The sequence below is a fragment of the Erithacus rubecula genome (assembly GCF_903797595.1).
Source record: "Erithacus rubecula genome assembly, chromosome: 20".
NCBI classification, from domain to species: Eukaryota; Metazoa; Chordata; class Aves; order Passeriformes; family Muscicapidae; genus Erithacus; species Erithacus rubecula.
In genome coordinates this window covers 10,744,666-10,769,579 of record NC_136672.1, presented here as the reverse complement: position 1 = coordinate 10,769,579, position 24,914 = coordinate 10,744,666, and the positions used below count along the sequence as shown (strand labels likewise).

General features: G+C 54.2%; 1 protein-coding gene across 1 annotated transcript; it reads right to left on the bottom strand.

The window, feature by feature from the left end:
* Window position 1: 1 nt before the first annotated feature.
* On the bottom strand, window positions 2–24,907 carry NPLOC4 (NPL4 homolog, ubiquitin recognition factor). Its single transcript, XM_079323279.1, is given in 19 exon segments — window positions 2–1,313; window positions 1,928–2,030; window positions 2,787–2,903; window positions 3,577–3,672; window positions 4,672–4,743; window positions 10,627–10,787; window positions 13,069–13,195; window positions 14,091–14,162; window positions 15,613–15,699; window positions 16,421–16,600; window positions 17,323–17,391; window positions 17,770–17,863; window positions 17,865–17,959; window positions 18,866–18,914; window positions 20,725–20,813; window positions 20,815–20,905; window positions 21,448–21,560; window positions 23,702–23,782; window positions 24,729–24,907. Coding segments are annotated over 19 exon segments (1,869 nt in total). The 5' UTR covers window positions 24,744–24,907; the 3' UTR covers window positions 2–1,155.
* Between the last annotated feature and the right edge of the window lie 7 nt (window positions 24,908–24,914).

The window sequence follows — 24,914 nt, the reverse complement described above, 5'->3', positions numbered from 1 at the left end:
CTCTGGTTTGAGGTGCTTTTATTCCACGTTATTTGCAGCCCCCGTGCCTGGGTCAGCCCAGCCCGGCCCGGGCGCTCCCAGCGCCGCATCCCCAAACCCCAGCACACCCAGGGGAAAAGCAGCCGCAGCCCAGAGCCGGGCCTTGGGATGAAGCCTTTGGAAAGCCCCAGCGAGGGGCGGGGGGTCCCTGCCCCACTGGGGTCTGGGCAGTGCTGTCCTGGAGCAGGACAGGCCCCCTGGACCCCTCCCTTGAGGGGACACAGAGCAGTGCTGGAACCGGTGCCCCCGGGATTGAACCAGAGCCCACCGAGCCAGGGCTGGGGAGCTCCAGGATGGGCCTGGGGGGCCAGAGGCCCTGTGAGAGGAGGGCTGAGCCCCTCCAGCATCCACCTGCCCCTCTCCCCTGCTCAGCAGCTCCCAGGGCAGCCCCAGCTGGGGGCTGTAGGAAGGCTGGGGGGAAGACCCCCGAGCCCCAGCTCCGGCCAGGACACGCTCCGGAGGGACGTGGGAAGGCACCAACTGGAGGACTTGGCTCCCAGGGCACGATGGAGGCGAGGTGGGTGCCCGAGTTACATGGCTGCCCTGCAACCCTTCCCTGGGAGCCCAACCGTGCACAGTGGGGGGACACGGCACCCGGAGGGGACACCCCTCCCTCAGCCCCTGCGGGGTGCCAGAGCTCACCAAGCAGTGCCAAGCCATGAGCTGGCATGTGCCCACCCCGTGCTCGGTGTCCAGGGGTGCCTGTCCTGCTCTGGGAACGTCACAGCCACCTGTCTGTGCTGCCGGGGCCGGTCAGTGCCAGAGCTGTTGGGATCCAGGCACTCGGGCAGGGAATGAGAGCAAAGCTGTGGGCAGGGAGATGCCAAAGCCTCCTCCTCCCCTTGGGTAGGAAGTGGGCACGGGTAGCTCCCTAAGCCCCCCGGCTCCCCCAGCGCAGGCTGGCAGCAGCTGAGGATGGTGGGGGGCCAGCCCACGCACGGGGCTGAGGAAAGCGTCGGTTGTCCGGGCTGGGAGCCCCCAAAAGGGAGCGAGGAGTAACCGGGGGGCTGGAGCCACCCGTGCCTGGCTCCACAGCCCGGGCTGGAAGCTGAAGGGAGGAGAGGGAAGGGACAGGCGCTGCCCGGGCGCTGCGGGCGGCTCCGGGCAGGGGCGGGGCTAGGAACGGGGCAGGCTGCACATCTCGCAGTGGTCCGTGCCCGGCTGGTTCATGAAGGTGCAGTGCTGGCACGGCCACATGGCCGCGGCCACGGCGTGCGACGAGCCCCCCATGGCGCCGTACTCCTGCAGCCCCGGCAGCGGGACACCCACCGTGCCTGCGGGAGAGAGCCCGGGCAGTGCTGCGATCCCTGCACACCCCGCCCTGCAGCCCCGGCACCGGGACACCCACCGTGCCTGCGGGAGAGCCCGGGCAGTGCTGCGATCCCTGCCCTGCAGCCCTGGCACCGGGACACCCACCGTGCCTGCGGGAGAGCCCGGGCAGTGCTGTGATCCCTGCACACCCCGCCCTGCAGCCCCGGCACCGGGACACCCACCGTGCCTGCGGGAGAGCCCGGGCAGTGCTGCGATCCCTGCCCTGCAGCCCTGGCACCGGGACACCCACCGTGCCTGCGGGAGAGCCCGGGCAGTGCTGTGATCCCTGCCCTGCAGCCCCCCCACCAGCCCTGCCCCACCCCTACAACTGCTCCACGACAGGCTGGATGGGCTTGGAGCAACCTGCTCTGCTGGAAGATGGCAGGGGATGGGATGAGCTTTAAGATCCCTTCCAACCCAAACTATATCCAGGATTCCATGACCAAGAACAGCTTCCACAGCACAAGCCTCCAGCAGTCTCTGGGGTAGCTTGGCAGTGGCTCCACAGAACCCCCAGCCAAACAGACAAGGGACCCCCTCCCTGAGGGACACCCTGCCCCAGGGACCCCCTTCTTACTGCAGAGCTGCTCAATGGTCGCCCACTGCTCTGATTTTTTCCAGGTCTGTGCAAGCTCCTCATTTTTGGTCCTCACAGCTTCCAGCAACAAGCTGATGCTGTCCTGGAAGTCACAGGTAGGAAATGAGCACTGGGGACCCCTCCAGTGCAAGGCAGAACCCTGCATCTGAGCTGTTCCCCCTTTCCCAACATCTTTGGGGTGCCCAGTTTATCCCTCTGCTCCCCAGCATCCAGACAGATCCCAGCACTCCAAAAGCTCCTTTCCTCTGCTTCCAGCAGCTATTCCCTACCCTGCAGGCCAGTCCCAACTCCCAGAGGTGCAATCCCTCCGTGCTGGAGCACTCCAGGCCCATCTCTGTTCCCACCCTGATCTCCAGCTGCCCACGGTCATCCCGGCTGCCTCGCACATGCGCAGCCTCTGGCCCAGCTGGATCTCCCCAGGAAACTCCAGCAGTGCCAGGGCAGCAGAGCTGCACAGCCAGGACCTCACTGGCCAGCCTCGAGTTCTGGGGGCTCTGATCTCCTTATTGTTCCCACCAAATTCCTGATTCTGAGATAATTTTTAAAACATTTCCAGCTCTGGGAGCTGCAGCCAAGTTGGCTCTGGGATTGTGTGGACAACCACCCCCCTCAGTGCTCCCAGCAGCTCAGGCGCTTTGTGTTTAGAGTTTAAAAAAGGTTTTGAAACTCTTTAAACCTTCTCCCAACAGCTTGGTTGGCAAGAGCCAGCACATAGCCATGCCCAGGGTCATGGGATGGCAGGAATGGTCACCTCCACCCACTTGAGGGACCCCTGGAGGGGCTGAGGGCCTGGGATGGGGGATGGTGTGGGACAGGACCCTCCCAGCCCCTTACGTACCCGCAGAGGCATGACCTCGTTTGTGACCAGGAAGAGGAGCAGATGGAAATCAGAAATGATGTCTAGGAAAATGGAGGAAGTATTTTGGGACAGGTACGTGGCCAAACTGTGGAAGTCCTGGGGAGAGGGGACAGTAATGAAGAGAAGTCAGTTCCTATTTGGATCCACTTGCAGATATTCCTGTCCCTCTGACTATTGTCTGCAACGTGCAGGGACATTCCCAAAATCAGATTCCTGCCTGGCTGACTGAATCCCAGCTAACAACTTCCAGGAAAAATGATCTCTGGACCCACAAGAGCTCCCCTTGAGCAAGCCCAGCACCCACAGAGATCTTAGATCCAAGAGGTGCTGAGGGGGAGCCAGGCAATGTTTGTTCCTACAGAAAAGAGAGAGGACAGAGCAGCCCCTTCCTCCCCATCCTCTGCCTTGACCTCTTGCAGGAACAGCCTAAAGATTCCACCCAGGAAGAGAAAGCAGCACTCTGGGAGCAGAACAGAGCCCAGTGTCAGCAGGTTTGTGCTGTCACCATGGGGCTGGAGCTGGCTGGCAGGCACAGGGAGCCCTGATCCCATGGTGGGCTCTGGAGGCCAGCAGCAGCCAGCACTCAGCATTGGCATGCAGACACTGCTCCGAGCAGGAAGGACCTTGGCAAGCTGAGCCAGGAAAGGGTGACTTGAGGGCAGCAAGGGGTGACTTGAGGGCACAGCTGTCCCTCTGCAGATGTCAGTGAGCACGAGGCAGGCAGAGCCCCTCCCTTTGGAACCTGGCTCTGTCAGGAATCGCCCCTCACCTGAGTTTCTCCCAGCACATCGCGGTTCTCGATGGGGAATGGATTTTGAGAAATAGAAAAAGTGTAGACTGGATCCTTGGGGAAAGTTGTAGTAATCTAAAAAAAAACATCCAAGGAAGGATGATCAGAGACCAGTGAGATATGGGAAGCAAGTCCAGCCACAGCCATGATCCCAGCTCAGCCAAACAGTGAGGGACACTGCAGGGATCTGATGGCTTTGAATTTAATTTACAGTGATACTCCACCACCACAGCCCTTGGCTCCCTTTCTAAAGAAGCTGGAGGGACATGATGGGTTTGCTCTTGACAGATGCCATGGAGAGCATCCCTCACTGCACAGGGCACTGAGATACAGCAATCCTGGCACAGCTTTGCCCTGTGCCAGGCAGCTGCTGCTGGAGGGAGGTCCTGGGGGGATCCTAATGCTTGTTCCACCCCTCTGTTTTGATCCCAGTGACACCCCAGGTGCAGGTGCCTTCACTCCTGCAGGAACTCTCTTGCTCTGGCACTGCCTGTGCCAGGGGCAGCCGGACCAGAGAGTCTGCTCCAGGTGGAGCTAATGGTTGTTGGCAGCACTTCCAACTCCTGCAGCATCATCTGGCATCCCAGTTATTTGCTTTCCTGCCTTCCACGCTGTAACTCTGTTTCCCAGCCCCAGGGCTGAACTGTGCCGTGCCTGGCAGCAACTCTGCTCCAGCCAAGCTGTGCCAGAGAGCAAATTCCCTCCTCCAAGAGAAGGCATTTCTGGACAACCTGCTGAGTCACTCAAAGGAGATGGAGCCCTAATTGCTGCTCTGGAGTTTCCTCATTAGGCAGTGCCCGGGACACGGGTCCATGGGGCTGCTGCTTCCCGGCCATGTGGCTCTGGGCCAGCTCAGAGCCCTGATAAGGCACCAGGCAGTGCTTTCCTGGAAAACAAATGTGTTCCCTGGCACCAGACTGACCCCACGGAGCAGGGCAGCCACCTCCCTGCTAGGAATGCCTGGCAGCAGCAGGCAGAGGAGGATAATCTGTCTCAGGGATCCCCTGCACTGGGAATTTCAGAGGTGGGTTAGGAGTTTGCTCCACTCTGACATCTCCTGCAGGGAATACTCACGTCGATGATGAGGTACTCGACCGGGAGCGGGCGAGCCAGCTGGGTGATCTCATTCCCAAACTTGTCTATGTCCTGAAAGAAAAAGAGTTGGATTATTCCTGAGCCTAGAAGTGGTGTGAAGCCCTAGGGATCCTGCCCTGGAGATATTTGTGCAGAATCCTGAGCTCTGGCAGATCACTGAGGGTGTGGAAAAGAATCTGGGTGGGTGGTGCAGGGCTGTCCTGCTGCTCCCTGGGGCTGGAGATCTCTGCAATTCCAGCATCTCTGCAATCAGGATCTCTGTTTTCTTGTGAGCCAGGAGAGTGTGGGGTCACATCCCACTAGAGAGAGGCATGGAATTATCCAAGGAGTGTACAGGTGGGATTCTACTCCACCCTTGTAGGTGGGTGCCTTCCAACTCCAGATATCCTACGATTCCATGATTTTAAATGTCATTTAGGCAGCAGCTCCATCTTAAAGAGAGGGACAGGCACCTCTTCCTTCTCAGCTGAGGAAAACCTGCCTTTCTGCAAGTCCAGGAGTGCCTCACCCAACCCTTCATCTGGGAATTGGGAACTTTCTCAGACCCAGACCCTTGGCACCAGCACATCCCACGGCGTAAACTTGTTTTGCTTTGCCAGACGAAGGGAACATAAAGTTTAATTAGGCAGACAAACGGCCGGCATATGTTCATTAATCATAACCTGACAATTAGACGTGATTGATGTCAAACACGCCGGGTTCAAACGCCGCTTCGGAAATAAATCCCGGAGAACTGACACTTTTCATTAAAGATTCCGTACCAGGGGGTTGTGTTTTCTCCTTAAATCATCACTTAACGTGGCATAAATCATTCATGGAGCCCCACATAAATCATACACCCGTGATTCCCAGTCAGGGACGTTGTGCTGGACGTTCTGTGGGCTCTGGGTGGTGGGAGCTGCATCTGGAGCTGTCACCCCTGAAGGTTTTGAGTCCTGCTCTCCCCGTGTGGGATGGGAGCAGCAATCCATGGGCTGAGCCAGGAGCACCATGCAGGGCTCTGCTGCCTCCAGGACTCCCTTCCCTTTCTCCCAGCCCTGTTTTCTCCTGGAGAACACCACTCCAGCATCACTCCCCCGCTCTCCCTGGTGTTTGCACAGCACAGCTATGTGCAGCAGCAGCCAGCACCATCCCTCTCTCCCAGTCAGACCTCACCCCAGCAGGCTCCAGCATGCTGCTCCCCTCCAGGCACAGCCCCCTTTCCTGACCCCCTCCCCAAGCACCCCCTGTCCCCAGGAACTGTTCCCTCTGTAAAAAAAATCTCCCTTCCAGTCTTTGAAGCTCCTTTGAAAGGCAATCCTGATAAGGATCTTTGCTCCTTGCACATGACAGGTTGTGGCCTCAGATCTCTCTGACTCTGACAGGAGCAGGAGGAGCTGTGGAGCCTTTTTTTGGGAGATCACAGGACCCCAGAGCCAACCTGCTTCTAGATCTCAGTGATACCACAAGAGGCAGGAATCAGATCCAATCAGCTTCCCAAACACAATCCTGCCCCTGCATGAAGGGACCTGCAACAATTCAGGCATAATTAGCCCATCTGGAATTCATTTTCCAATCTAATTAAGTTCTAATATGCAGAAACATTTTTCCAGCACCTGTTGGTTTTAATCTCCCCCTCTGGGGATTTCCATGTTAAATGCCTGCTTTTTCATGGCATGCTGCTGAGGCCTCCAAGACATCCAGAGACTAGAACCTCACTCCCCCCGAGCTGAGGACAGGACAGGACAGTCCCACCAACCCCAACATTCCTCTCCCATCACCACAATTATTTAATAACATTTTAAAGGCCTTAATGAACGTCAAGTTTGGATCCTTAACCTGAGCTTGGCATCACCAGGACCATCCTGTTATTGCTGCAGCCTGAGACCCCCAAAGCCCAGTGGCAGCAGCTCCAAAGGGAGGCCAGGAAGGGGTTAATGGAGCAATGAGCATTTGGCTTGCAGACAAAAATCCAGCAGCAAAGCCTGGAGGGTCTGGACAATGCATCATCCCAGTGGAGATTGCATCAAAACTGGGATTAGAGCTTTCAACCCACTGTTTGGAGGCAGGAGCTGCACGGGATGAGGGTGAACAGGGAAAAGGGTGGGAACACAGACACCTCAGCAGGGTGGAAGGAATTCTGGGGGGCCTCAGGATTATCCATGGAGGGTGAGGGGAGCACTGAGTGAGGAGCTGCCAGCCAGGAGGGATCCATGTCCCACGCTGTCACCGTCCCACGCCAGGACATCCCCCTCCCACGCCCCTTCCCGACCTGCTCCCTCTGCTGCAGGCACGGGGAGCTCTCAGCCATCTGTCCTTGCCATGTGTGGAGAAATCCCAGCTTTGCTCTTCCCTCTGCTGACTCCCAGGCACTTTCCCGGGCAGTCCTGCCCCTCTCAGGGGAGCGTGGCTGAGGAGCAGAAACCAAGAGACTTCTCCAAGAGCGAGTGACAGGTCAGGGAGAGTTGAAACCCTTCCCAGGAGACTCCTGCTGAGCTAATCCAGCATCCTCCTCCCTGCAGCAGCTGGGACATTTAAGGCTAAGGCGGCTCAGAGCTGGTGGGAGGGCAGCCAGGGAAGCCCTTCCCCGTCAGTGAGCACACCCTGCAGCCTGACTCTCCCTGGGAAGAGGATTCCCAATGCCATGCCTGCCTCAGAGGTCCTGCTGGGCTCTCATAAAAGCAGGGTCCTGGCTCAGGGCTGTCCCAGGGAGGGATGGGACACGTGGCACTGGTGCCAGGCCGGGGCTCAGCCACAGGAGACTTTGGAGCACGTGCAGGAGACTTGAGGGCAAAGGGCTCTTGCACAATGCTTGTAAAGGGCTTTTGTCTGACACCATCCCAAAGAAACTCTGGGGGAATGTTAAACCCTCCCAAAGAAACTCTGGAGGTACATTAAATCATCCTAAAGAAACTCTGGGGGGATGTTAAGGCAGCTGGAAAATGCAATTCACTGCAAAGATGACAATGACATCGTGTTTGCACTGAGCTGTCACAAGTACCTGTGATAAGAGACAAAGCCAGCCAACCCCCAAATCCAATTATCCAGGAGTTTTAAAGTGTCTGTAAAACATAAGGAATCTCTTCCCAGAGTTGATGAAGTTAATGGTGGAGCAGGTCAGCACTGGGCCAGTGGACTGGGAGGAGGTGACAGCAGGAACAGGGTGCAGCAGCCCCAGGGAGGGATCCCCTAGCTGCACTTGGAGAACTTCTTTTGTATTGAATATCAACCCAAGGTACATCCTCAGTGAAATCCAAATCAATCCAGCTGTTTTCTAAAACCAGATGGACAGAAGAGGCTGCTCAAGGACAGAAGACAGGATGGAGAATGGTGTGGAATATTCAGCTGGGCTCACCCTCATCCAGCTCAGAAACTGGATGAGGTGGCTGCTGCAACAGCATCATCTTCAGTCACAGGGTCTTTACCCCAACCTGTGTCTGTGTCTGCACATCATGGACTCCTTCCTGAGCTCTGTGTGCTGAGCTGGCCAAGCAGCACGTGCTGGTTATTCCCTGTTCCAGCTGGAAGCAGCACTGAGCCCTGATGCTTCCCAGACACCCCTGGAGGCTGGGAGGGATCCATTCCTCCCCCTGGCTAATCTTACCTGAGGAGGCACCTCAGAGCAAAGGAACTTGTTCCCACAGTCCCCAAACCCCTGGAGTTCCCCACTGGAGCAGAGCTCTCCCTTCCTGAGCCAACTCCACGGGGGTGGCTCCTCAGAGCAGCAGGCAAGGGGCCAACAAAAAGGGAATGGTAAAGAAATACAGAAACCACCCAGCTGCAGGAAAACCACAGGACAATGCCAGTGCCATCAGCTTCCCCATTTCCATGGAAGAAAAGCAGTTCCTTTTCCCATTCACAAGGCAGAGGTGAATCCACGGTGCTGCCCTCGGACAGATCTGAGTTCCATGGATCCTGCCTCACATCTGGCTGTTCTATAAATATATCCACACTCCACAAACATCAGCCTCCTGGTCCTCATCCAATTAGAATTAATTTGTAGAGCTCCTTTCATCCTAAAGGGCTTTTCAGATGCATACTTGGATATTGTATGGGAATGCACATGGGTTTTCCTCTGCACAGTCCCAGAGAAAACAGTAACTACTTCAAAGTGCAGCTTTCTCCCCAAAACTGGCTGGGAGGGTCAGCACAGAGAGGAACCCCACATCATAGACTGGGGGCAAAGGGAGAGCAAGGTACTGGACCCCAAAGATTCCACTCTGTGCCACCAGACTCCTGCTCCTCCTGGAGTTCACCAGGGCTCGGACACAGCTGTTGTCACCATCCCAGGATGAGGTAGTGTCTCTGATCTCAGGCCTTGCACATTTAAAGGGACCCTAAAGGTTTCTCAAGCCAGGAGTGACTAAGCTTTCCACAGATTTTTAAGAACATTTAAAAATAATTGAGGGATCTTAGAGCCAAATCTGTTGAAGGCTGAGGGAGAATCCCACCTGGCAGGGCCATCCTCAAGCACTCCATGGAAAGGGCAATTAGGGAGAGAAGCTCTAAAACATGAAATCAGCTGCAGCCCGACCCAGTGAATCAGTGGATGATGGAAATTTCCACAGAAGGCTGGAGCCATCCGTTCCCATTTTGTTTATCTCCCTGCTTCAGATTAGAGATGGGAGTGAAGCCCTTCTGGGAACACCCACCAGCTTCCTGCTGCTCCCAGCACCCCGGGTGGGCCACATGTGGGCCACAGGACCTCCTGCAGGGCTGCCCGAGTGTGGCACAGCCTGGGCTGCTCCAGAGCAGGATCAGGCCATGCCAGAGATGATCTCACCCTCCTCGCATTCAGGGCCAACCTTTGCACACCCAGCTCTGCTGGATTGTGATAGGCCCTGCCTTATCAGCTCTGAGGAGGAAGAGAGCAGGATTCCATCTGCTCTGCCTCTCCAGCACTGGATTTATTCCAGAGGTGTTCCTTGTTTCTAGGTAGGGTCAAGGCAAGCCAGCAGCCTGGTGCTAAGGGGTGGAAACCATGGAGACTCCCAGGGAAACCAGCAGGAACACTGGCCAGCTCTATTCCCATAGCTGGAGCACAATCCCCTCATTCCACTCCTCCTCCTCCCTTATCCCCTGCTCCTTAAAGGACAGTTATACCACAGGCAGCAGGAGCACACAGGACAGGAAGGAGATAACTAACAGGGTGATGGATGGCTAATTAGCCAGCAAGCAGTGCCATTAATTAACTCCTCTGTCCCTGCTCATGGGGCACCAGGAGCTCTGGCTGGAGCTGCAGCACTATCACCATCTGCAGGGAGCCTGATCCAGAGTTCCCAACTCGGCCCTGCAGGCACAGGAGGGGCTGAAGGGCTTCAGGAACAACTGGCAAGAGAATAATGACATTCCATCCATCACCAACAACCCCAAAGTGCAGCAGGCAGGGACAGCAGGGACACCTCATGTCCTTCCAAGACCCCTCCTGCAGAGCTGCCTCCAGCTCTGGGCTCTTCAGCACTGGAAGGACATGGACTGAGTCCAGAGGAGGGGGCACTCATCTGGAGGTATTTACTTGGAGAAGTCTCCAGGGAGATCTGAGAGTCCCTTCCAGTGCCTAAAGGAACTCCAAGAAATCTGTAGAGAGACTTTGGACAAGGCATGCAGTGACAGGACAAAGGGAATGGATTTCCACTGTCAGAGGCCAGGGTTAGATGGGATATTGGGGAGAAATTCTTCCCTGTGAGGGGGATGAGGCCCTGGCCCAGTTTACCCAGAGAACTGGCTGTTCCTGGATCTCTGGAAGTGTCCAAGATCAGGCTGAACAAACTTGGAGCAACCTGGGACAGTGAAAGGTGTCCCTGCCCGTGGCAGGGATAAAATGGGACGAACTTTAACCCCCGTCCCAACCCAAACCATCCCACGACTCCGTGAAATCAAATACTTTGGATGCACATTTTCCCTGCTGCTTTCAGCATCAGTGCTTGGGGCACAGCCAAGGGCCTGAGGCCTCACCTTGTAGAAGACATCAGGCACGTACTGCTCGCTGCTGGACTCCTTGGCATAGCCCAGCTCGGGCGCGTCGCGGCAGGGCAGCAGGCACTCGTCCCGCACCAGCGCCATGCACTGGTTCGACACCTGGTAACCCTCAAAGTGCACCTGGTTGTCAGGACCACCTGCAGGAGGACAGCATGGTTAAAGATCCCAGCATCACTGAGCTCCAAGGAGGCCATGGTGACACTATGGAAACTCCTGCAGCCATGGGTGCATTGTGACACTGCAGGGTCTTACAGAACCAAGGTGATCGTGTTGTACTACAGAACCTCGTGGGACAGAGGATCCATGGTGATACTGCAGAACTGAGAGTATGAAAGCTCAAAGTGCACCTGGTAGCCCTCAAAGTGCACCTTACCTTTATGTCAGGACCACCTGCAGGAGGACAGCATGGTTAAAGATCCCAGCATCACTGAGAATGGAAAAACCGATCCACACATTGTCACCCAGGACAATGCCTCCAGGGGTGGGGACTCCTCCTCACAACCTTTCCCATGAAGGAATTCTTCTGAAAATCCTGCACAGGGGTGACTTCCTTCAACAGAAACTGGAAGGCAGCACTAAGGTTGGACTCAATGATTTTGGAGCTCCTTCCCAACCTGAATAATTCCAAGACTCCACGAATAAACACAAAGCTACCAGTGATAAACACTGAGATGAAGCTGCTGCTGCATGCCAAGAATTCCCTCTAAACTCCACATTTTCATAGCCACACACACCTCCACAACTATCCCAAGAGCACAGAGCCCAGGGGACAGCAGGAATGCTCTGCCAGGAGCTCCAAGGAGGAAGAGCTGCCCTTTTGGGGGCTCTGACAGCATCACCCTCCACTGCCCTGCAGCAACCTCCTCCTTTTCCAAATAAAACTCAGGCATGCAGCTCCTGTGGCCCTGTTTCACTCCCAAGGATCCCTGAGCTGCACATCACCTGGTCTTGCCAGGCCTGAACAGAGTTTTCTCAGCCTGCACTGGATGCTTTGGTGGAAATCTGACATGGAAAGTGGGAATTAAGAGCCTGGCTCATGGAAGGATCACATGCTTTCATTTGGATAATGTAAGCAACATCAGGTCATGTGTCACTGGAATACAACTGCAAAGAGAGGAGGGAGGCAGATGGTAGGAAAACTTTACTATTTCCAAAGCCAGGAATTCAGGAGGGAATGGGAATTAATCCATGTGGAGGATTTGAAGGCAAAGTTGAGGCAAACTATCCAAATACATTTCTGCAGCACAAAAAGAGGGACTCAAGTGTTTAAATAGAACCTGCTGGGCTGACTGAACAGAGGAGAATGAAATCAGCTGGAACAGCAAAGAGGAAATATTCCTTTTCTAGCCTTTGATCTGTAACCTCAATCACTCACTGCTCCAGAACAAACACTCCTAGAAATTGAACAGAGACCAGGACAGGGGAAGGCCTGAATGCAGTGTGTTTGCTCAGTAAAACACCTTGTTTAAAAAAAATATATTAAATAAATAAATATATATAAAAAGAGAGATACAGATCTATATTTAATGAGAGATGGATGTGTTTAGCAGTCTGGAACATACAGGCACGGGCCTGTTAACTAAAAAAGAGCTTTTTCACTGAAAAAAAGGCCCTGGGAACCCTTACAAAGCCAGGATCAGGGCAGGCAATGTCCCATCCCACTTTCACTTTTCACTCTGGATGTTATTTGGAAGTCATGAGGGTTTTTTCATTGTGTTAAACAGAGCCAGAACCAGCCATTCTGCTCCAGGGAAGGTTTAAATGAAGACATGTGTCATCCCATGGAGAAGAACAGAGTGAACTGGGAACACTCCAGCCCTCCCAGTGTCCCCCCTCCCAGCCCAGCCCATCTACAGAGACTCCTGAAAACCAGAGGGTTTAACCAAAAGCACTTTGCAGGAGCTTCTGTTTTACTCAGCCAAAAAAAAAAATGTTTCCAAACACTTTTTTTTTTTTTTTTTCCCTGACAGATTTTTTTCCCTGTGAGGTTTCCCTGACAGTGACATGAGGGAGGTAAAGATCTCTCCTGAAGGAGGAACTAATCCATAAGTCTGGAGTGTTGTGGTTCTGCACTGCTGCTTCCAGGCAACAGAATTTGGAGCTTAAGGATTTGAAACAAAAAGTGAGCAACAGTTGTTGCCCTGGCTGCAGGCAGAGAGTGATTTCTGGGTCAGAAGAGGTGGGGCTGAACCTCAATTCTGTCTCTTCAAACTGTTGTAAAGTAAAAAACAGGCAAATAAATAATGAGTGAGTAATTGTAGAGAGAATAAAACAAAGAATGAGGAAGTATTTTAATTGATAGAGCAAACCCCTTGTTCAATAGGACAGATGAGGAGCAGGACATGTGATTTTTGGCATATTCCTCTACTAACAAGAGGTAATTCAGGTGAAGCCCAGAGGGCTGAGGCCAGTTTGTACCTGTAGCCACAACTGTGACAAACTTGGATCCAAAGTGCCCATCGGGAGAGAGGCGACAGATGTTGGGCTGCTGGTTCTGGAAGTTGCCAGCTGTGATGCACTCCTCTGCACTCAGGAAATACGTGTCCTGAGGGGACAGCAGGGACTCCAATCAGCCAAAGGACAAGGTGATGTAGCCCAGACCTATTTCCCTGGGTTGCAGCCAAGGAAAACGACCAACACCCCAGGAAAACAAGCTTTCCTGGAAAGCTGCTGCAGAGCCCAGGACAGGAATGTGACCTGTCAGCTCCCCAGCCCTGGGCTGCCTCAGCACTGTCCCACACCAGTCCCACCCACCTCTACACACCTTTTATTTATTTATTTATTTTTTTAAATCAAGTTTCACTTTCCAAATATGGATATCACTGGGTTTACAAGGACAGGAAGCTGAGGAGGTCGAAGTTTGAGCCACGTATGTGTCACAAAGCCCAGCCCATGGGAACATCCTCTGAGTCACTCTGCCTTGCTGGGTTTGTCCCTCACATTCCCCTCCACTCCCTGGAGTTTTCTTAGCCCTAAAAAGGGCAAGAACAGCTGGGGCTTTGGGAAGTGCCTCCCTGTGAGCAGGGTGAGGCTCTGGCACAGGGTGCCCAGAGAAGCTGTGGCTGCTCCTGGATCCCTGAAGTGTCCAAGGCCAGGATGGACACTGGGGCTTGGAGCACCCTGGGATAGTGGAAGTTATCCCTGCTCATGGCAGCACTGGATGAGCTTTAAGGTCTCTTCCCACCCAAATTATTCCCTGATTCCATGAGCACCATTCCCTCAAAGCAGGGGTGTGTGAAGGGCTCCAGCAGCTCTGCCTGCTTCCCAAACAGCTCAATCCAAACATTTCCAAGCTCCTTTTCCTTAAAAGTGCCTGGAAAACCCCATCTGCCAAGAATTCCAGTGCCACCTGCAGCCCTGGCTCAGCTCTCTGCCTGGCACAGGAGCTGGAATTCACTGGGAATTCACTGGGAATTCACTGGGTCACACCTGGATCTCACCTTGTTCCTGCTGTATCGAACGGTCCCTTTCCGTGTGTCTTCAGAGACCAGGTCAGTAAATATCCAGCCAACCTACAAAGGGGGATAGAGAGTTGATTTAAGGAAAAAAAAAGACCAAAAAAAAAAAAAAAAAGAAGAGGAAACCAGAAGAGCTCAGGCATTTTGTGCTCACAGGACACGATGTTCTTGGCTCCCCTCTGCCCTGTGCACACTGCCTGAGGGAATGGCTCTCCCAGCTGTGCTGGGTTCCCTGGAATCCCATTTCCAGGAGCAGCAGTGTGCCAGCTGGCCAGCCAGGGCACCTGCAGCATTAGCTTTCACTATGGAATATTTTTGCACAGAAAGATCTGGAGGCTGCAAGAGGCCTCTGTGCCACCACCTGCTCCCAGCCCCAGCATTCCCTACAGAGAGTTTGGAGCAGGATTCAGAGCCCACAGGTGACAGAGCAGCTCCTGCAGCTCCAGTCTGAACCTCTCACACAATCCCAGTTTGAACCTTGCACGCACTGGTTAACACAAAGCTGATACTGGAATGTGATTTATTCCAAACTGGAGTGGGCACTCACCCCAGACAGCACATTCCTGCTTTTTGTGGTACAAACACAGCTCAGTGAATCTTTTCACACACATGTGACATGTCCAAACACCTTGGGATCAACCCTTCCATGCAGGAGTGACACAGACACACACCTTGGGATGATCCCTCTCCACCCAGGTGCCAACCCCAGCTCCCACAGCATTAACCCTTCCAAGGCAGAACCCATCCCAACTCCCCCAGAGCCCAGGCCAACCAAACCCTGCACCCAGCACTTGGTGATGTGTTAAGTCCCATGGATTAAAAATATCTGATGGGAGAACATGGAAATAAATAACACACAGAGAAGTTTTGCTCCAGCCTCTGGCAAGGGATGGGATCTTATCTGGGAGAACAAAGCCCTCCCCAGATGTTTACAGTCTGCACTGAGCCTTCTCCCAGGCGGGTTTTCTCCAGCAAGTCAAATCTTGTTTTGTGTACATCCCATTCCTGGCATTCCCACCATTCCAACACTGCTCCCAAACTGGAACACATCAGCACAGGCTGGAGGGTTGTCAGGAAATCAGGGAATCCTGATGGGATTGCTGCAGGCTGGAGCTGAGGGGGACCTGCACCCCTAACCCCACACACCACTGACTCCCTGCAGCACCAAGGAGGGGAACACAACCCAAGGGCAGCCCCTGCTCCTGGAAACAGAGCACACAGGCAACTCCAGCTCCATCTGGGACAAATTAGCACTTGCCAGGGAGATGTTCCCAGGAATGGCTCCTGTTGGAGTGGGAAGAAAGGGAAGATGGAGTTTGTGCTGCTTTGCCCCTGCTACTGCAGCCACACAGCCCTGTGCTCAGGAAAATCCTCTGGATTGGGTTTCAGACCTAAAAATGTAACAGCTGCTGACACTTTAGCAAGATGTAGATAACCTAGAGGGTCTCAGATAACCCCATGGATCTGGAGAGAACTGCCCTGCCACACACAGACACATCCTGACCTTCCTCAGGCCGAGCTTTGCCGCGATCTCATCCACAACCTCGGCTTTGGGATCCTCCAGGATCTCCAGGCTGTTCTGGGTGCCAATCTGCAGCACAGAGACACTGGTTAGTGACACAGAACTGGGGGAAAACCAGCACAGCCACTGGGCAGTGAGGCAGAGCTGGGAGCAGAGCTGGGCTTCCCCTCGGGCATCACCACAGACTGGTGCCACCCCAGAGACCTCCCTGTGCCACTCTGCTCTCAAGCCACACTCCCATTTGCTCCTTTTCCACTGACAATCTGTTGGATTTTACTTGGCAGCCGTGCAGAAACCATGAGGAGGAAGGAAACACATGAGGAGCACTCAGCTGAGTGGTGCTGTGCCCCACCTAGTGGGGACTCTGCTGCTCCACACAAACCCATCCTCAGCCTCTCCATCATTTCCTCTTCAAATCATTTAGACTTCATTCTATCTAATTAAGCTGCTTCAATTTTCCCAGAGAGCTGGTAAGGAATTGAAGTAAGGGCTGCAACTGTTTTTTTCTTAGCACAGAATCTGCTGGAAAGCCAGGAATCAAGGAAAGATTAAAAGTGAAATTCACTGTTAAAGTCACCCTGGATTTAAACCATCCAAGGATAAAAAACAACAAAAATCAAAACTGGAGTTTAAAATTTTTTCTGTGGCTGCAATGGACGGTGATGTTAAGGACCTAAACCATGTCCTCTTTTCCTCAGGACAGTTTTCCTTGGGGAGCTGCAGCTGGAAATACCAAAGTAAGGAGGTGTTTGTGTGTTGCCCTGAGTGTCCCCTGGGGTGTGGGTCTCACCTGGGGGGGTTCATAGATGGCTGCCACCTCGGCCCGGATGCCCAGCGGGATGTCTTTGTGCTCCGTGTACCGGCCGTACAGGTAGCCCAGATGTTGGTTCCCTGTCTTCCTCCAGAAGTCTAGGAAGCGATCTGCAATTGTGTGGTTCTCAAACATGATGTTGTCAACATGCCTGTATTTCTGTTTGACAAAGTTCAAGTGTCAGGCCGTCCTCTGCTGGCTCTGCTCCCTTCCCAGGACACACACACCACCCTCCGGAGCTGGGTCCTGCACAGCAGGGCTGGGGGGGGCTGGGGGAGTCTGGGGGGTCCCTCCCTCCTCCCTCTGCTCAGCTCCCACCCCTCAGCACTGCTCCCTGCTCAGGCTGGAGTGTGGGATGTGCTGAGCACCCCCAGCACCTCCAGGGCTTCACTGGGACCATTGCCCCAAGAGCCTCAGCAGGGAAAAGGACACTGAAATTTAGCAGGAAACGAGCAGAACCTGAGTGGCTTCACTGGGACCATTGCCCCAAGAGCCTCAGCAGGGAAAAGGACACTGAAATTTAGGAGGAAACAAGCAGAACCTGAGTGGCTTCACTGGGACCTCCACCCCAAGAGTCTCAGCAGGGAAAAGGACACTGAAATTTAGCAGGAAACAAGCAGAACCTGAGTGGCCTTTTGGATGCCATGAGGAAAAGCAGCAGGAATAATCACCAGGGTTCACCACCAGTGCTGCCAGCTCAGTCCTCATGCTGAGAGGAAATTCTGACCCAGGACATTTTGGAGCCCATTTTACAAGGCCTGAAGTCCTGGACAGGATTGCCCTGAGAGCTGGAGGCTTTGTGCTCCTGGCTGGTGTTTTTGGAAGTCACCTTTCCCAAACTAAGAGCCAGGTCCCCTGGCAGGTGCCCCAGCCCCTCTCACCTGTCGGTTGAGGGTGATGGCGCTGGGCTGGCACTTGGTGCAGATCCCCTCGGGCCAGGGAGGGTGTCCCTTTCATGTGCACAAGGCTTCCTGGAAAGGGAGATTCCCTTCAAATGGAAGTCTCATGGACTTGAGCTGCATCTTCCAAAGGTTTTTGCAGATTTTAAAAGTCTCTATGGTATTCAGGAATAGCAGGGAGAAGATTACACCTCTGTGTAATTTATGTCCACCAAGTCTGAGAAACAGGCTTGGAGCTTGGTGTAATTGGGGAACTTTACTTCCATCAGGAGTGTTTCCTGGAAGGAATTACATTGCCACAGGAAAAGGAAATATAGAAATAAAATAGGGACATAAAATAAAAAAGACAGACTTAATTTTCCCTCCTGCCTTTTCCTTTAAACATCAACTTTTTAATGTGTTTTTTTCTCCTCCGTTTGCCATTCAAACCTCATGTCCAACACTGAGATCTGTCTGTACTTTCATTTGTGTTAAAAAAACCCAAAGCTCCAACCAGATTCCCTTAAACCCAGAGATTTCCTTACTTGTCTGCCCCTCCAGTCAGCTTCCTGATGTAGGCATGGAATGACATGTGCTTCACAGGAGGCTCCAGATGGTTCAAATAATCCTCATCGAAGGGCTGCCAAAAACACAGCACAGAGCAGAGCCAGGTCACACACCTGTCTGGTAACACCCTGATCCCTCAGCAAATGCATGTTCCACACTCAACCCTGCCAATGTGGAAGCAATCAAGGAAATTCAGGCTCATTTTCAAGGCAGCTACTACTGGGATGCAAACAGTGGAGCTTTGCAATGGGGAGTTTTATGGTGGCCTCCTGCTCTGGGAACAGATTGGCCTCACAAATCAGAATCTCAACAGCAAAAAGCTTTTTTATTTCAGTATCTAACAACAAGCAATGGGCCCAGCTGTTCCAGCATGGCCAAGGACTCTCAGAGCATTTCCAGCAGAGGGCAAGAGCCATCCTGGGACAGCCAGGATCCCCTCTGGAGGGGTGGCTGCTGCTTTGTGCCACAAGTTTGAGCCCAGCATGTTTGGAGGGGTCACTAAAGCTGCTTCAGCCTGGAAAACCATGGGGTGGTTTGGGTTGGGAAGAGCATTAAAGCTCATCCCATTCCACCCCCTGCCATGGGCAGGGACACCTTCCACTGACTCAGGCTGGAACAACCTGGTCTGGGACATGTCCAGGGATGAGGCAGCCACAGCTTCTCTGATCACCCTGTGCCAGCACTGGGAAGTGCTGGGATCCAGGAGAGAGGGGACAACACAAGAAAATCCAGGAAAAATTGAAGACTGAGAGAGAATGCAGCTTTCCTGAAGCACTTTGTGTTAAACTCATTATTGCAGAAAAACCAGCTTTAACCAGGATCAACCCAGGGCCACAAAGCCTCAGTGATCCCAGAAGCAGCAGTGCATGGCAGGATTGCAGCCTGGAGCTGCCCCCTCCTGGCAGGCAGCATTCCTAGGAAAAGTGTTCATGCTGGGAGGAACTGGGGTGAGTCTGTAGCACCTTCCTGGGGCTCTTACCTCCAGTGGGACACAGTGCACACATTTGCCCAAGGGGCCGTGACGACACCTGGAGAGAGGGAGAGACAGAGCTGGGGTTAAATCTCATTTCACCTGGAAACTGAAGGAGGAAGAAATCCTACTTAACCATGGAAAAATCAACCTGTAAAAGTTTCTCTGGTGTACAAGATCTGCATGAGCTCTGAGCAATTCTCCACCCCCACGTGGCAGGGTGATTTTAACAAAAAGCCACCCAAAATATTCATCCTTTATCAGGCAGGGCAGGAACAGCCAGCAAAGTGTGTGTTTATCAGGCAGATAAAGTCCTGCTGGCTAGAGTTACAGAGGGGAAAACATCTCCTTTTGTGGTGATTGCTTTTAAAAAAACCAACAATAAAACATCCCCAGCAGCAGGTCAGTGCTGCTTTCCAAAGGAAGGGCCCAGGAGAGGAGAAGGGAGGTTGGGCTGTGGAAACAATGGAGTTTTTTTAAGGATGTTTTGTGGCAGATAATGTACAGAAAGGAAGTTAAATGCTGCTAAAACACTCAGCATCCTTCACTGGAGATTGATCCACACTGCCAAAGCCAGGAACCAGCCCAGACAACTCCTTTTATCCTCACAGCCTCCCCTGGGCCTTGGCTCCCTGCTAGGAACAGCTCCATCAATTCCTCTGAAAAACACGGGCAAGTTCAAGGCAACATTTTTGCCAAAGAGTGGTGGCTTTGCCTTTATTGCTCCAGTGATGTGACATCCCATCATTTATGGTCAGCTGGGAAGGTCAGGGAGGGTTTAACACAAATTTCCTCATTGCTGCAGCACTGAAGATAAACCACGTGGAGGAAAACCCCAAGGGGAAGGACAAATTATTCTGTTTTACCTCTAAAATTTCCCCTCCAGCCTCTTCAGGAGTTTTATTCTGGAGGGTTCCAGCCCCAAGGCCACAAGCAGTGCAGATATCAGACCCAACTGGATATTAAAACTGAGTAATAAAAGCCCCCACCCAGCAGAGGATGTTTCAGCAGCAGCAGAGCAGATTTTGGGTGGGTTTAACTTGTTGGTGTGTTATTTTTACACAAAGAGAAGCTGCTTTGTTTCCCTAAGCCTCTTGCATGGAAGAGCTTTGGGAAGTTGGACTTTGGTGCATTTTTGTGAGCAAAAGGGACTCCCTGGTTCCATGGAGAGGTCAGGCAGGCATGTGATGGAGGGAAGGCAGAGCAGGCAGAGACCCAAATCCCACTTCCAAACCTCTGCCACTGGATACCTCCCCTCCTTCCCTTCCATGTTTTCCTTTGTGAGCAGTGGCTGAATCTGAATGCACACAGTGCTCCTGCTTGGAACAGTAAATCCTGGAAAGGTTTGGGTTGGAGGGACCTTAAAGTTCATCCCATTCCACCCCCTGCCATGGCAGGGACATTTTCCACTATCCCAAGGTGCTCCCAGCCCCATCCAACCTGGTCTTGGGCACTTCCAGGGATCCAGGGGCAGCCACAGCTTCTCTGGGCACCCTGTGCCAGACACACTCACAGGTAAAATTTCTTCCCAGTATCCCATCTAACCCTGCCCAGGAAGAATGCAGAATGTTCATTCTCATCTAGAGAATTCCACATGCTTTAGAAGCACAAAAACCAACAGAACAATGGTTGCTCTGAGTGAAAACTGCCAAACCCCTGGGATTTGGGCATCTGCTTCCTCCCTGGGCTCACTGAACCTCCCAGGACAATGGCAGGGGCTGTTTTCCCTTGAGAATGTCCCCAGGGCTCTCAGGATGGAGCCAAAGGCCTTTCCCAGAGGATTTTCCTGATTGCTGGGCTGGACCATCCCAGTCCAGGCTGTGCTGAGCCCCAGAGCCCTGGGCAGGACCAGGCCCAGCCCCACTCACAGCTGCTGGTCTCGGTTCCGGTAAATCTTCCCATCCTGCTTGATCAGGTACTGGTCAATCTCATCCTCCACCACCTGGGGGGCCCCCCCCAGGCCGGGAATTTTGGGAGACAGAGGTGTCCATGGTCTCTGAGGAGGAGCCAGCTGGGCTGGAGGGATACAGGAACAGCATATCCCCGTGCCTGCAGGGTGGGAAACAGCACAGGGGTAGTGGGAGGTGTGGGACACAACTGCCATGGAATGTGGCACAGATTCCAACCACAGCAGCACAGGTGAGCTCTGTGAGCCACCTCTTCCTGCTTTTATTTGCATTAAATGCAAATCCTCCCATCAAGAGACAAAGCTGAGGGAAAAATATGGAGGAGGGAGTTGGGATGAAGGAGTGAAAACAAGGATGTGGGAGAGAAAGCTGGGATGAGGGAGGGAAAGCAGGGATGAAAGGGTGAAAACAGGGATACAGGAGGGCAAGTGGGGGGATAAGGCAGGGAAAGCTAGGACAAAGAGGTGCAAGCAGGGATTAGGGAAAGAAATCCAGGATGAAGCCACCCCACAGCACACACACCCCAAGGAGTGACCCAAGGGACAGCCACCACCTCTCCTGTATCACTGTGACCCCCAATTCCAGCACAGCCACCAAGACCTCCCTCCCCAATCCCAAAGTGGAATCTGGGCACTCCTGGGATGTGACTTTCTCCCAGCAGAGCCCCTCCTGGTGAGGACTCACTTGATCTTGAGCAGGTTGAGGGATTTGTTCTGTGCTGCCGTGATCTCCCCGGTCCTGTTGCGGTTGGTGTACACAGAAAAGCCATTATTCCTGAAGCCAAACTCCTTGGCCACCTGCAGCACAGGGACAAGGGACAAGCTGTCAGCCTCTTGCAGAGCCACAGCTAATCCCACAGAACTTCTCCTGCAGAAATTCAGCTCAATTCACCCCCATTCCTGAGCTGGGGATAGCAAGGGATGGAAACACCTGGAAAAACAAGCAATGGATTAAAGCAGGAGCTTAAACAACTTAACCAGAACTGTCTGTGCCTCACACAACACAAATGCAGAGTTTCAGCTGCAGCCAGGCAAGCACTGCATGACTGGAGGGAGAAACTTCTCCATTTTCCCAGTTTTCCTGCTCCAGCTGCACCAGCACACAGCACCAAATCATTCCCATCCTCCTGCCAGCAGAATTCCACAATTCCACTTTCAACTCTGTGCATCTTTTGCCCTCAGCTCCATTCCCACCTCCCAGCTGCTCCACTCTGCTTCTTCCTGCTGCTCTGTCTCATTTTGCCCCCTTTTCCCCTCTCTCCCATGAATTCTCTCCCTCAGCAGCCACCCCTCAGTCCCCAGGCAGGTTTTCCCAGCTCAGATTAAGTCTGGTTTACTTGGAATCACTCCAACACCTCTTCCCAGCAAAAATAATTTGCACATTTGGCCCCTTGAGAACTTCACCAGTTTCAAAGTGCTGTTGAAAGTTTGTCTGTTTGCCAGGTTGTGCCCTAAATTCTGAAGTGAAAGGCTTTTATTTTTATTAATAAAAACAATCCCTGTGGCTCTGGCCAGACTCAGGGGTGGGATCCTGCCCACAGGACAAATCTGATGAGCCATTCAGAGCTGTCACATGAGCACAGCCACAAAAAGCAGGTTTTTTCCTGTCAGCTTGGCTGTGATTGGCAGCACAGAGCAATCCCTGGGAATGGGACCCTTTCACAGGGATCAGCTCCTGCTCCTCAGGCCACAGAATTCCATTTTTGGGAGAAGACAAATCCCACAGCAGGTTGGAGCTAATTCCTGAGCACAGCCAGAGTAAATTTTTTTGGTGCTTTTCCATGGGATGTGCCACAGGAGACAGGGAAGATTCTCCAGCCCTTTATTCCCTGAGCACTTCTGGAGCAGATCCAGGTTAATTCCTGCTAAGGAAGCAGCAATCTGACACCTCTCTAACTCCAGCTGTCCCCCTCAACACCAAACCCACCCCTGGGTGAGCATTCCAGAGCTCAAATCCACAGCACAGCTAGGAGAGACCTGGATTTAGATAAAACACAGACCTCAGGTGGGAAAATTTGCCACTTTCCTCTTCCAAGCAAACCCTGCAGCAGGAAATAAACCCCAACATGTCTCTGCTCCAGCTCAGCCAGAGGACAGAGCCCTCCCCAGATGAACAGGCAATTCCAGGTGCTTTTGTCCTGGCAGGAAGTGTTTTCCAGCCTGACTGTTCCCTCAGGTAACCTGAGCCCTGGAAAGCAGCAGCTGGTTCTGCACAGGCTCCAGAGATCCTGGGAGCTGCTCAGAGGCTGCAGGGAGTGTCCCTGAGCCAGCCCTGAAAAACATCAGGATTTGTCCTGGCCAGGTGGGAATGCTGGCCTGTCTGGGCCACAGCTCCAGACCAAGCTGTGACTCACAAAGGGAAGGTTTCCACCTGCTCCCATTCCCTTCCCTTTGGGAACACATGTCATGGAGCAGAGAAGCCCCAGTGCCAGAGCTCCAGAGGGAAGCACAGGGAGAACTGCTCACTCCTGAAGAACACAGAGCAGCTGCAGCACAGCAGAGCCAAGAGCTCCCCCCTGGCACATTCCCCTCTCCAGGAATTCCTCCATCCCTCCCTTGCTCTCACCAAACCCAGACTGGAAACCACAGCACATCCAAATTATATTCCAAGCTCAAATCCAGCAGCTGAGCCAACCTAGGGCAGCAGGTTTGACCATCCCAGAGCTCCCCTGCTGATCCCCAACTGCCACTTCTTTGGGAGAACCCCAAAAAGTCCTTCCCAGGAAAGTTCTCACCCCAGGAAGCCCCAGCAGAGAAGCTGAGGGAGGTTTTTCTGTAAACTGGTTATTATCCCTTTGGAACAACACAAGCTGTACCAATCAAAGTGTGTTTTTCCACATGGAATGCTGCTCCTCACTGCTGCCAGGGGGGTTTAACACAGATCTCCCAGGGGACAGAGCCCTGCCCCCCCTGGGCAGGCACTGGGGGTCCTGAGGTACCTTCTTGAGGAACGTTCCCACCGTTTCTCTCTTGGTGGCTGTGATTCTCTTCACTCCCTCTGGAGACTGCACACGGATAATCTGGGAAAGAGGGAACACTGAGTCAGGGAGGGGGGACAGAGCCCACCCTGAGCCCCCAGCCTGATGTCCCCCCCTCCTCCCTCCTGTTTCCATCTTCCACAGGGCCTGGAAACAGCCAGGAGAGCAGCTGTGGGTGAGTCTGTGAGCTCTTGGCACGAGTTGGCTCCAAGAAAAACACCTGTGGCCAAAGCTCTGACCTCAGAGATGGAATCAGACCTTCAGGAGGGTGGATGAGACCCTTCCAAAGGGAGTTATTCACACAGACACCGGCCCAACTGGTGTTACTGGGCACTGCACTGGCCAGAGGGAGGGGGGGAGAGCCACAGGGCTCCAGCTGCTCCCGGGAAACCTGAGCTCGTGCCCGGGGGGAACGGGCGAGGGGAACGGGCAGAGAGGGGAAAATGTAAATATGGGTGTGCCCGGAGCGCTGAGAGGGACTGGAGCAGCTCTAAAGGGGACTCACAATGGCTCCGGTGTGACACGGGCACGGGGCAGGGGACACGGGACACGGACACGGGACACGGGCAGGGGACACGGGGACACGGGCAGGGGACACGGGGACACGGACAGGGGCACGGGGACACGGGCAGGGGCACGGGCAGGGGACACGGGGACACGGGCAGGGACACGGGCAGGGACACGGGCAGGGACACGGGCAGGGGACACGGGCAGGGGACACGGGGACACGGGCAGGGGCACGGGCAGGGGCAGGGACAGGGACACGGGCAGGGACAGCCGCCCCCTCCCCCCCCGGCAGGAGCCCCTTCCCACTCTCCCAACTTCCCTCCGGGAGCCCTTCCCCGCAGCGAGCGGCCCCTTCCCCTCCCGGCGCGATCCCCGCGGGGAAAACCACGGGGAACCGCTCCGGGAGCTGCCCGGCCCCGGTACCGCGTCCCGGCCCCACAGGAATCTGCTGCCTCATCGCCCCTCCCCCGGCCGCACTCACAATGGTCTCGGCCATGGCGCTGCCCGCGGGCCCGGGGCTCGCCGCGCCGCACGGACCCGGCCCGGTGCGGCCCGTCCCGCTCCGCTTCTCCCGGCCCTTCCCTTCCCTTCCCGGCCCGGCCCGGCCCGGCCCAGCCCGGCTCCGCCCGGCCCGGCCGCCGCCTCCCGGCACCGGCCCGCCCTCGCG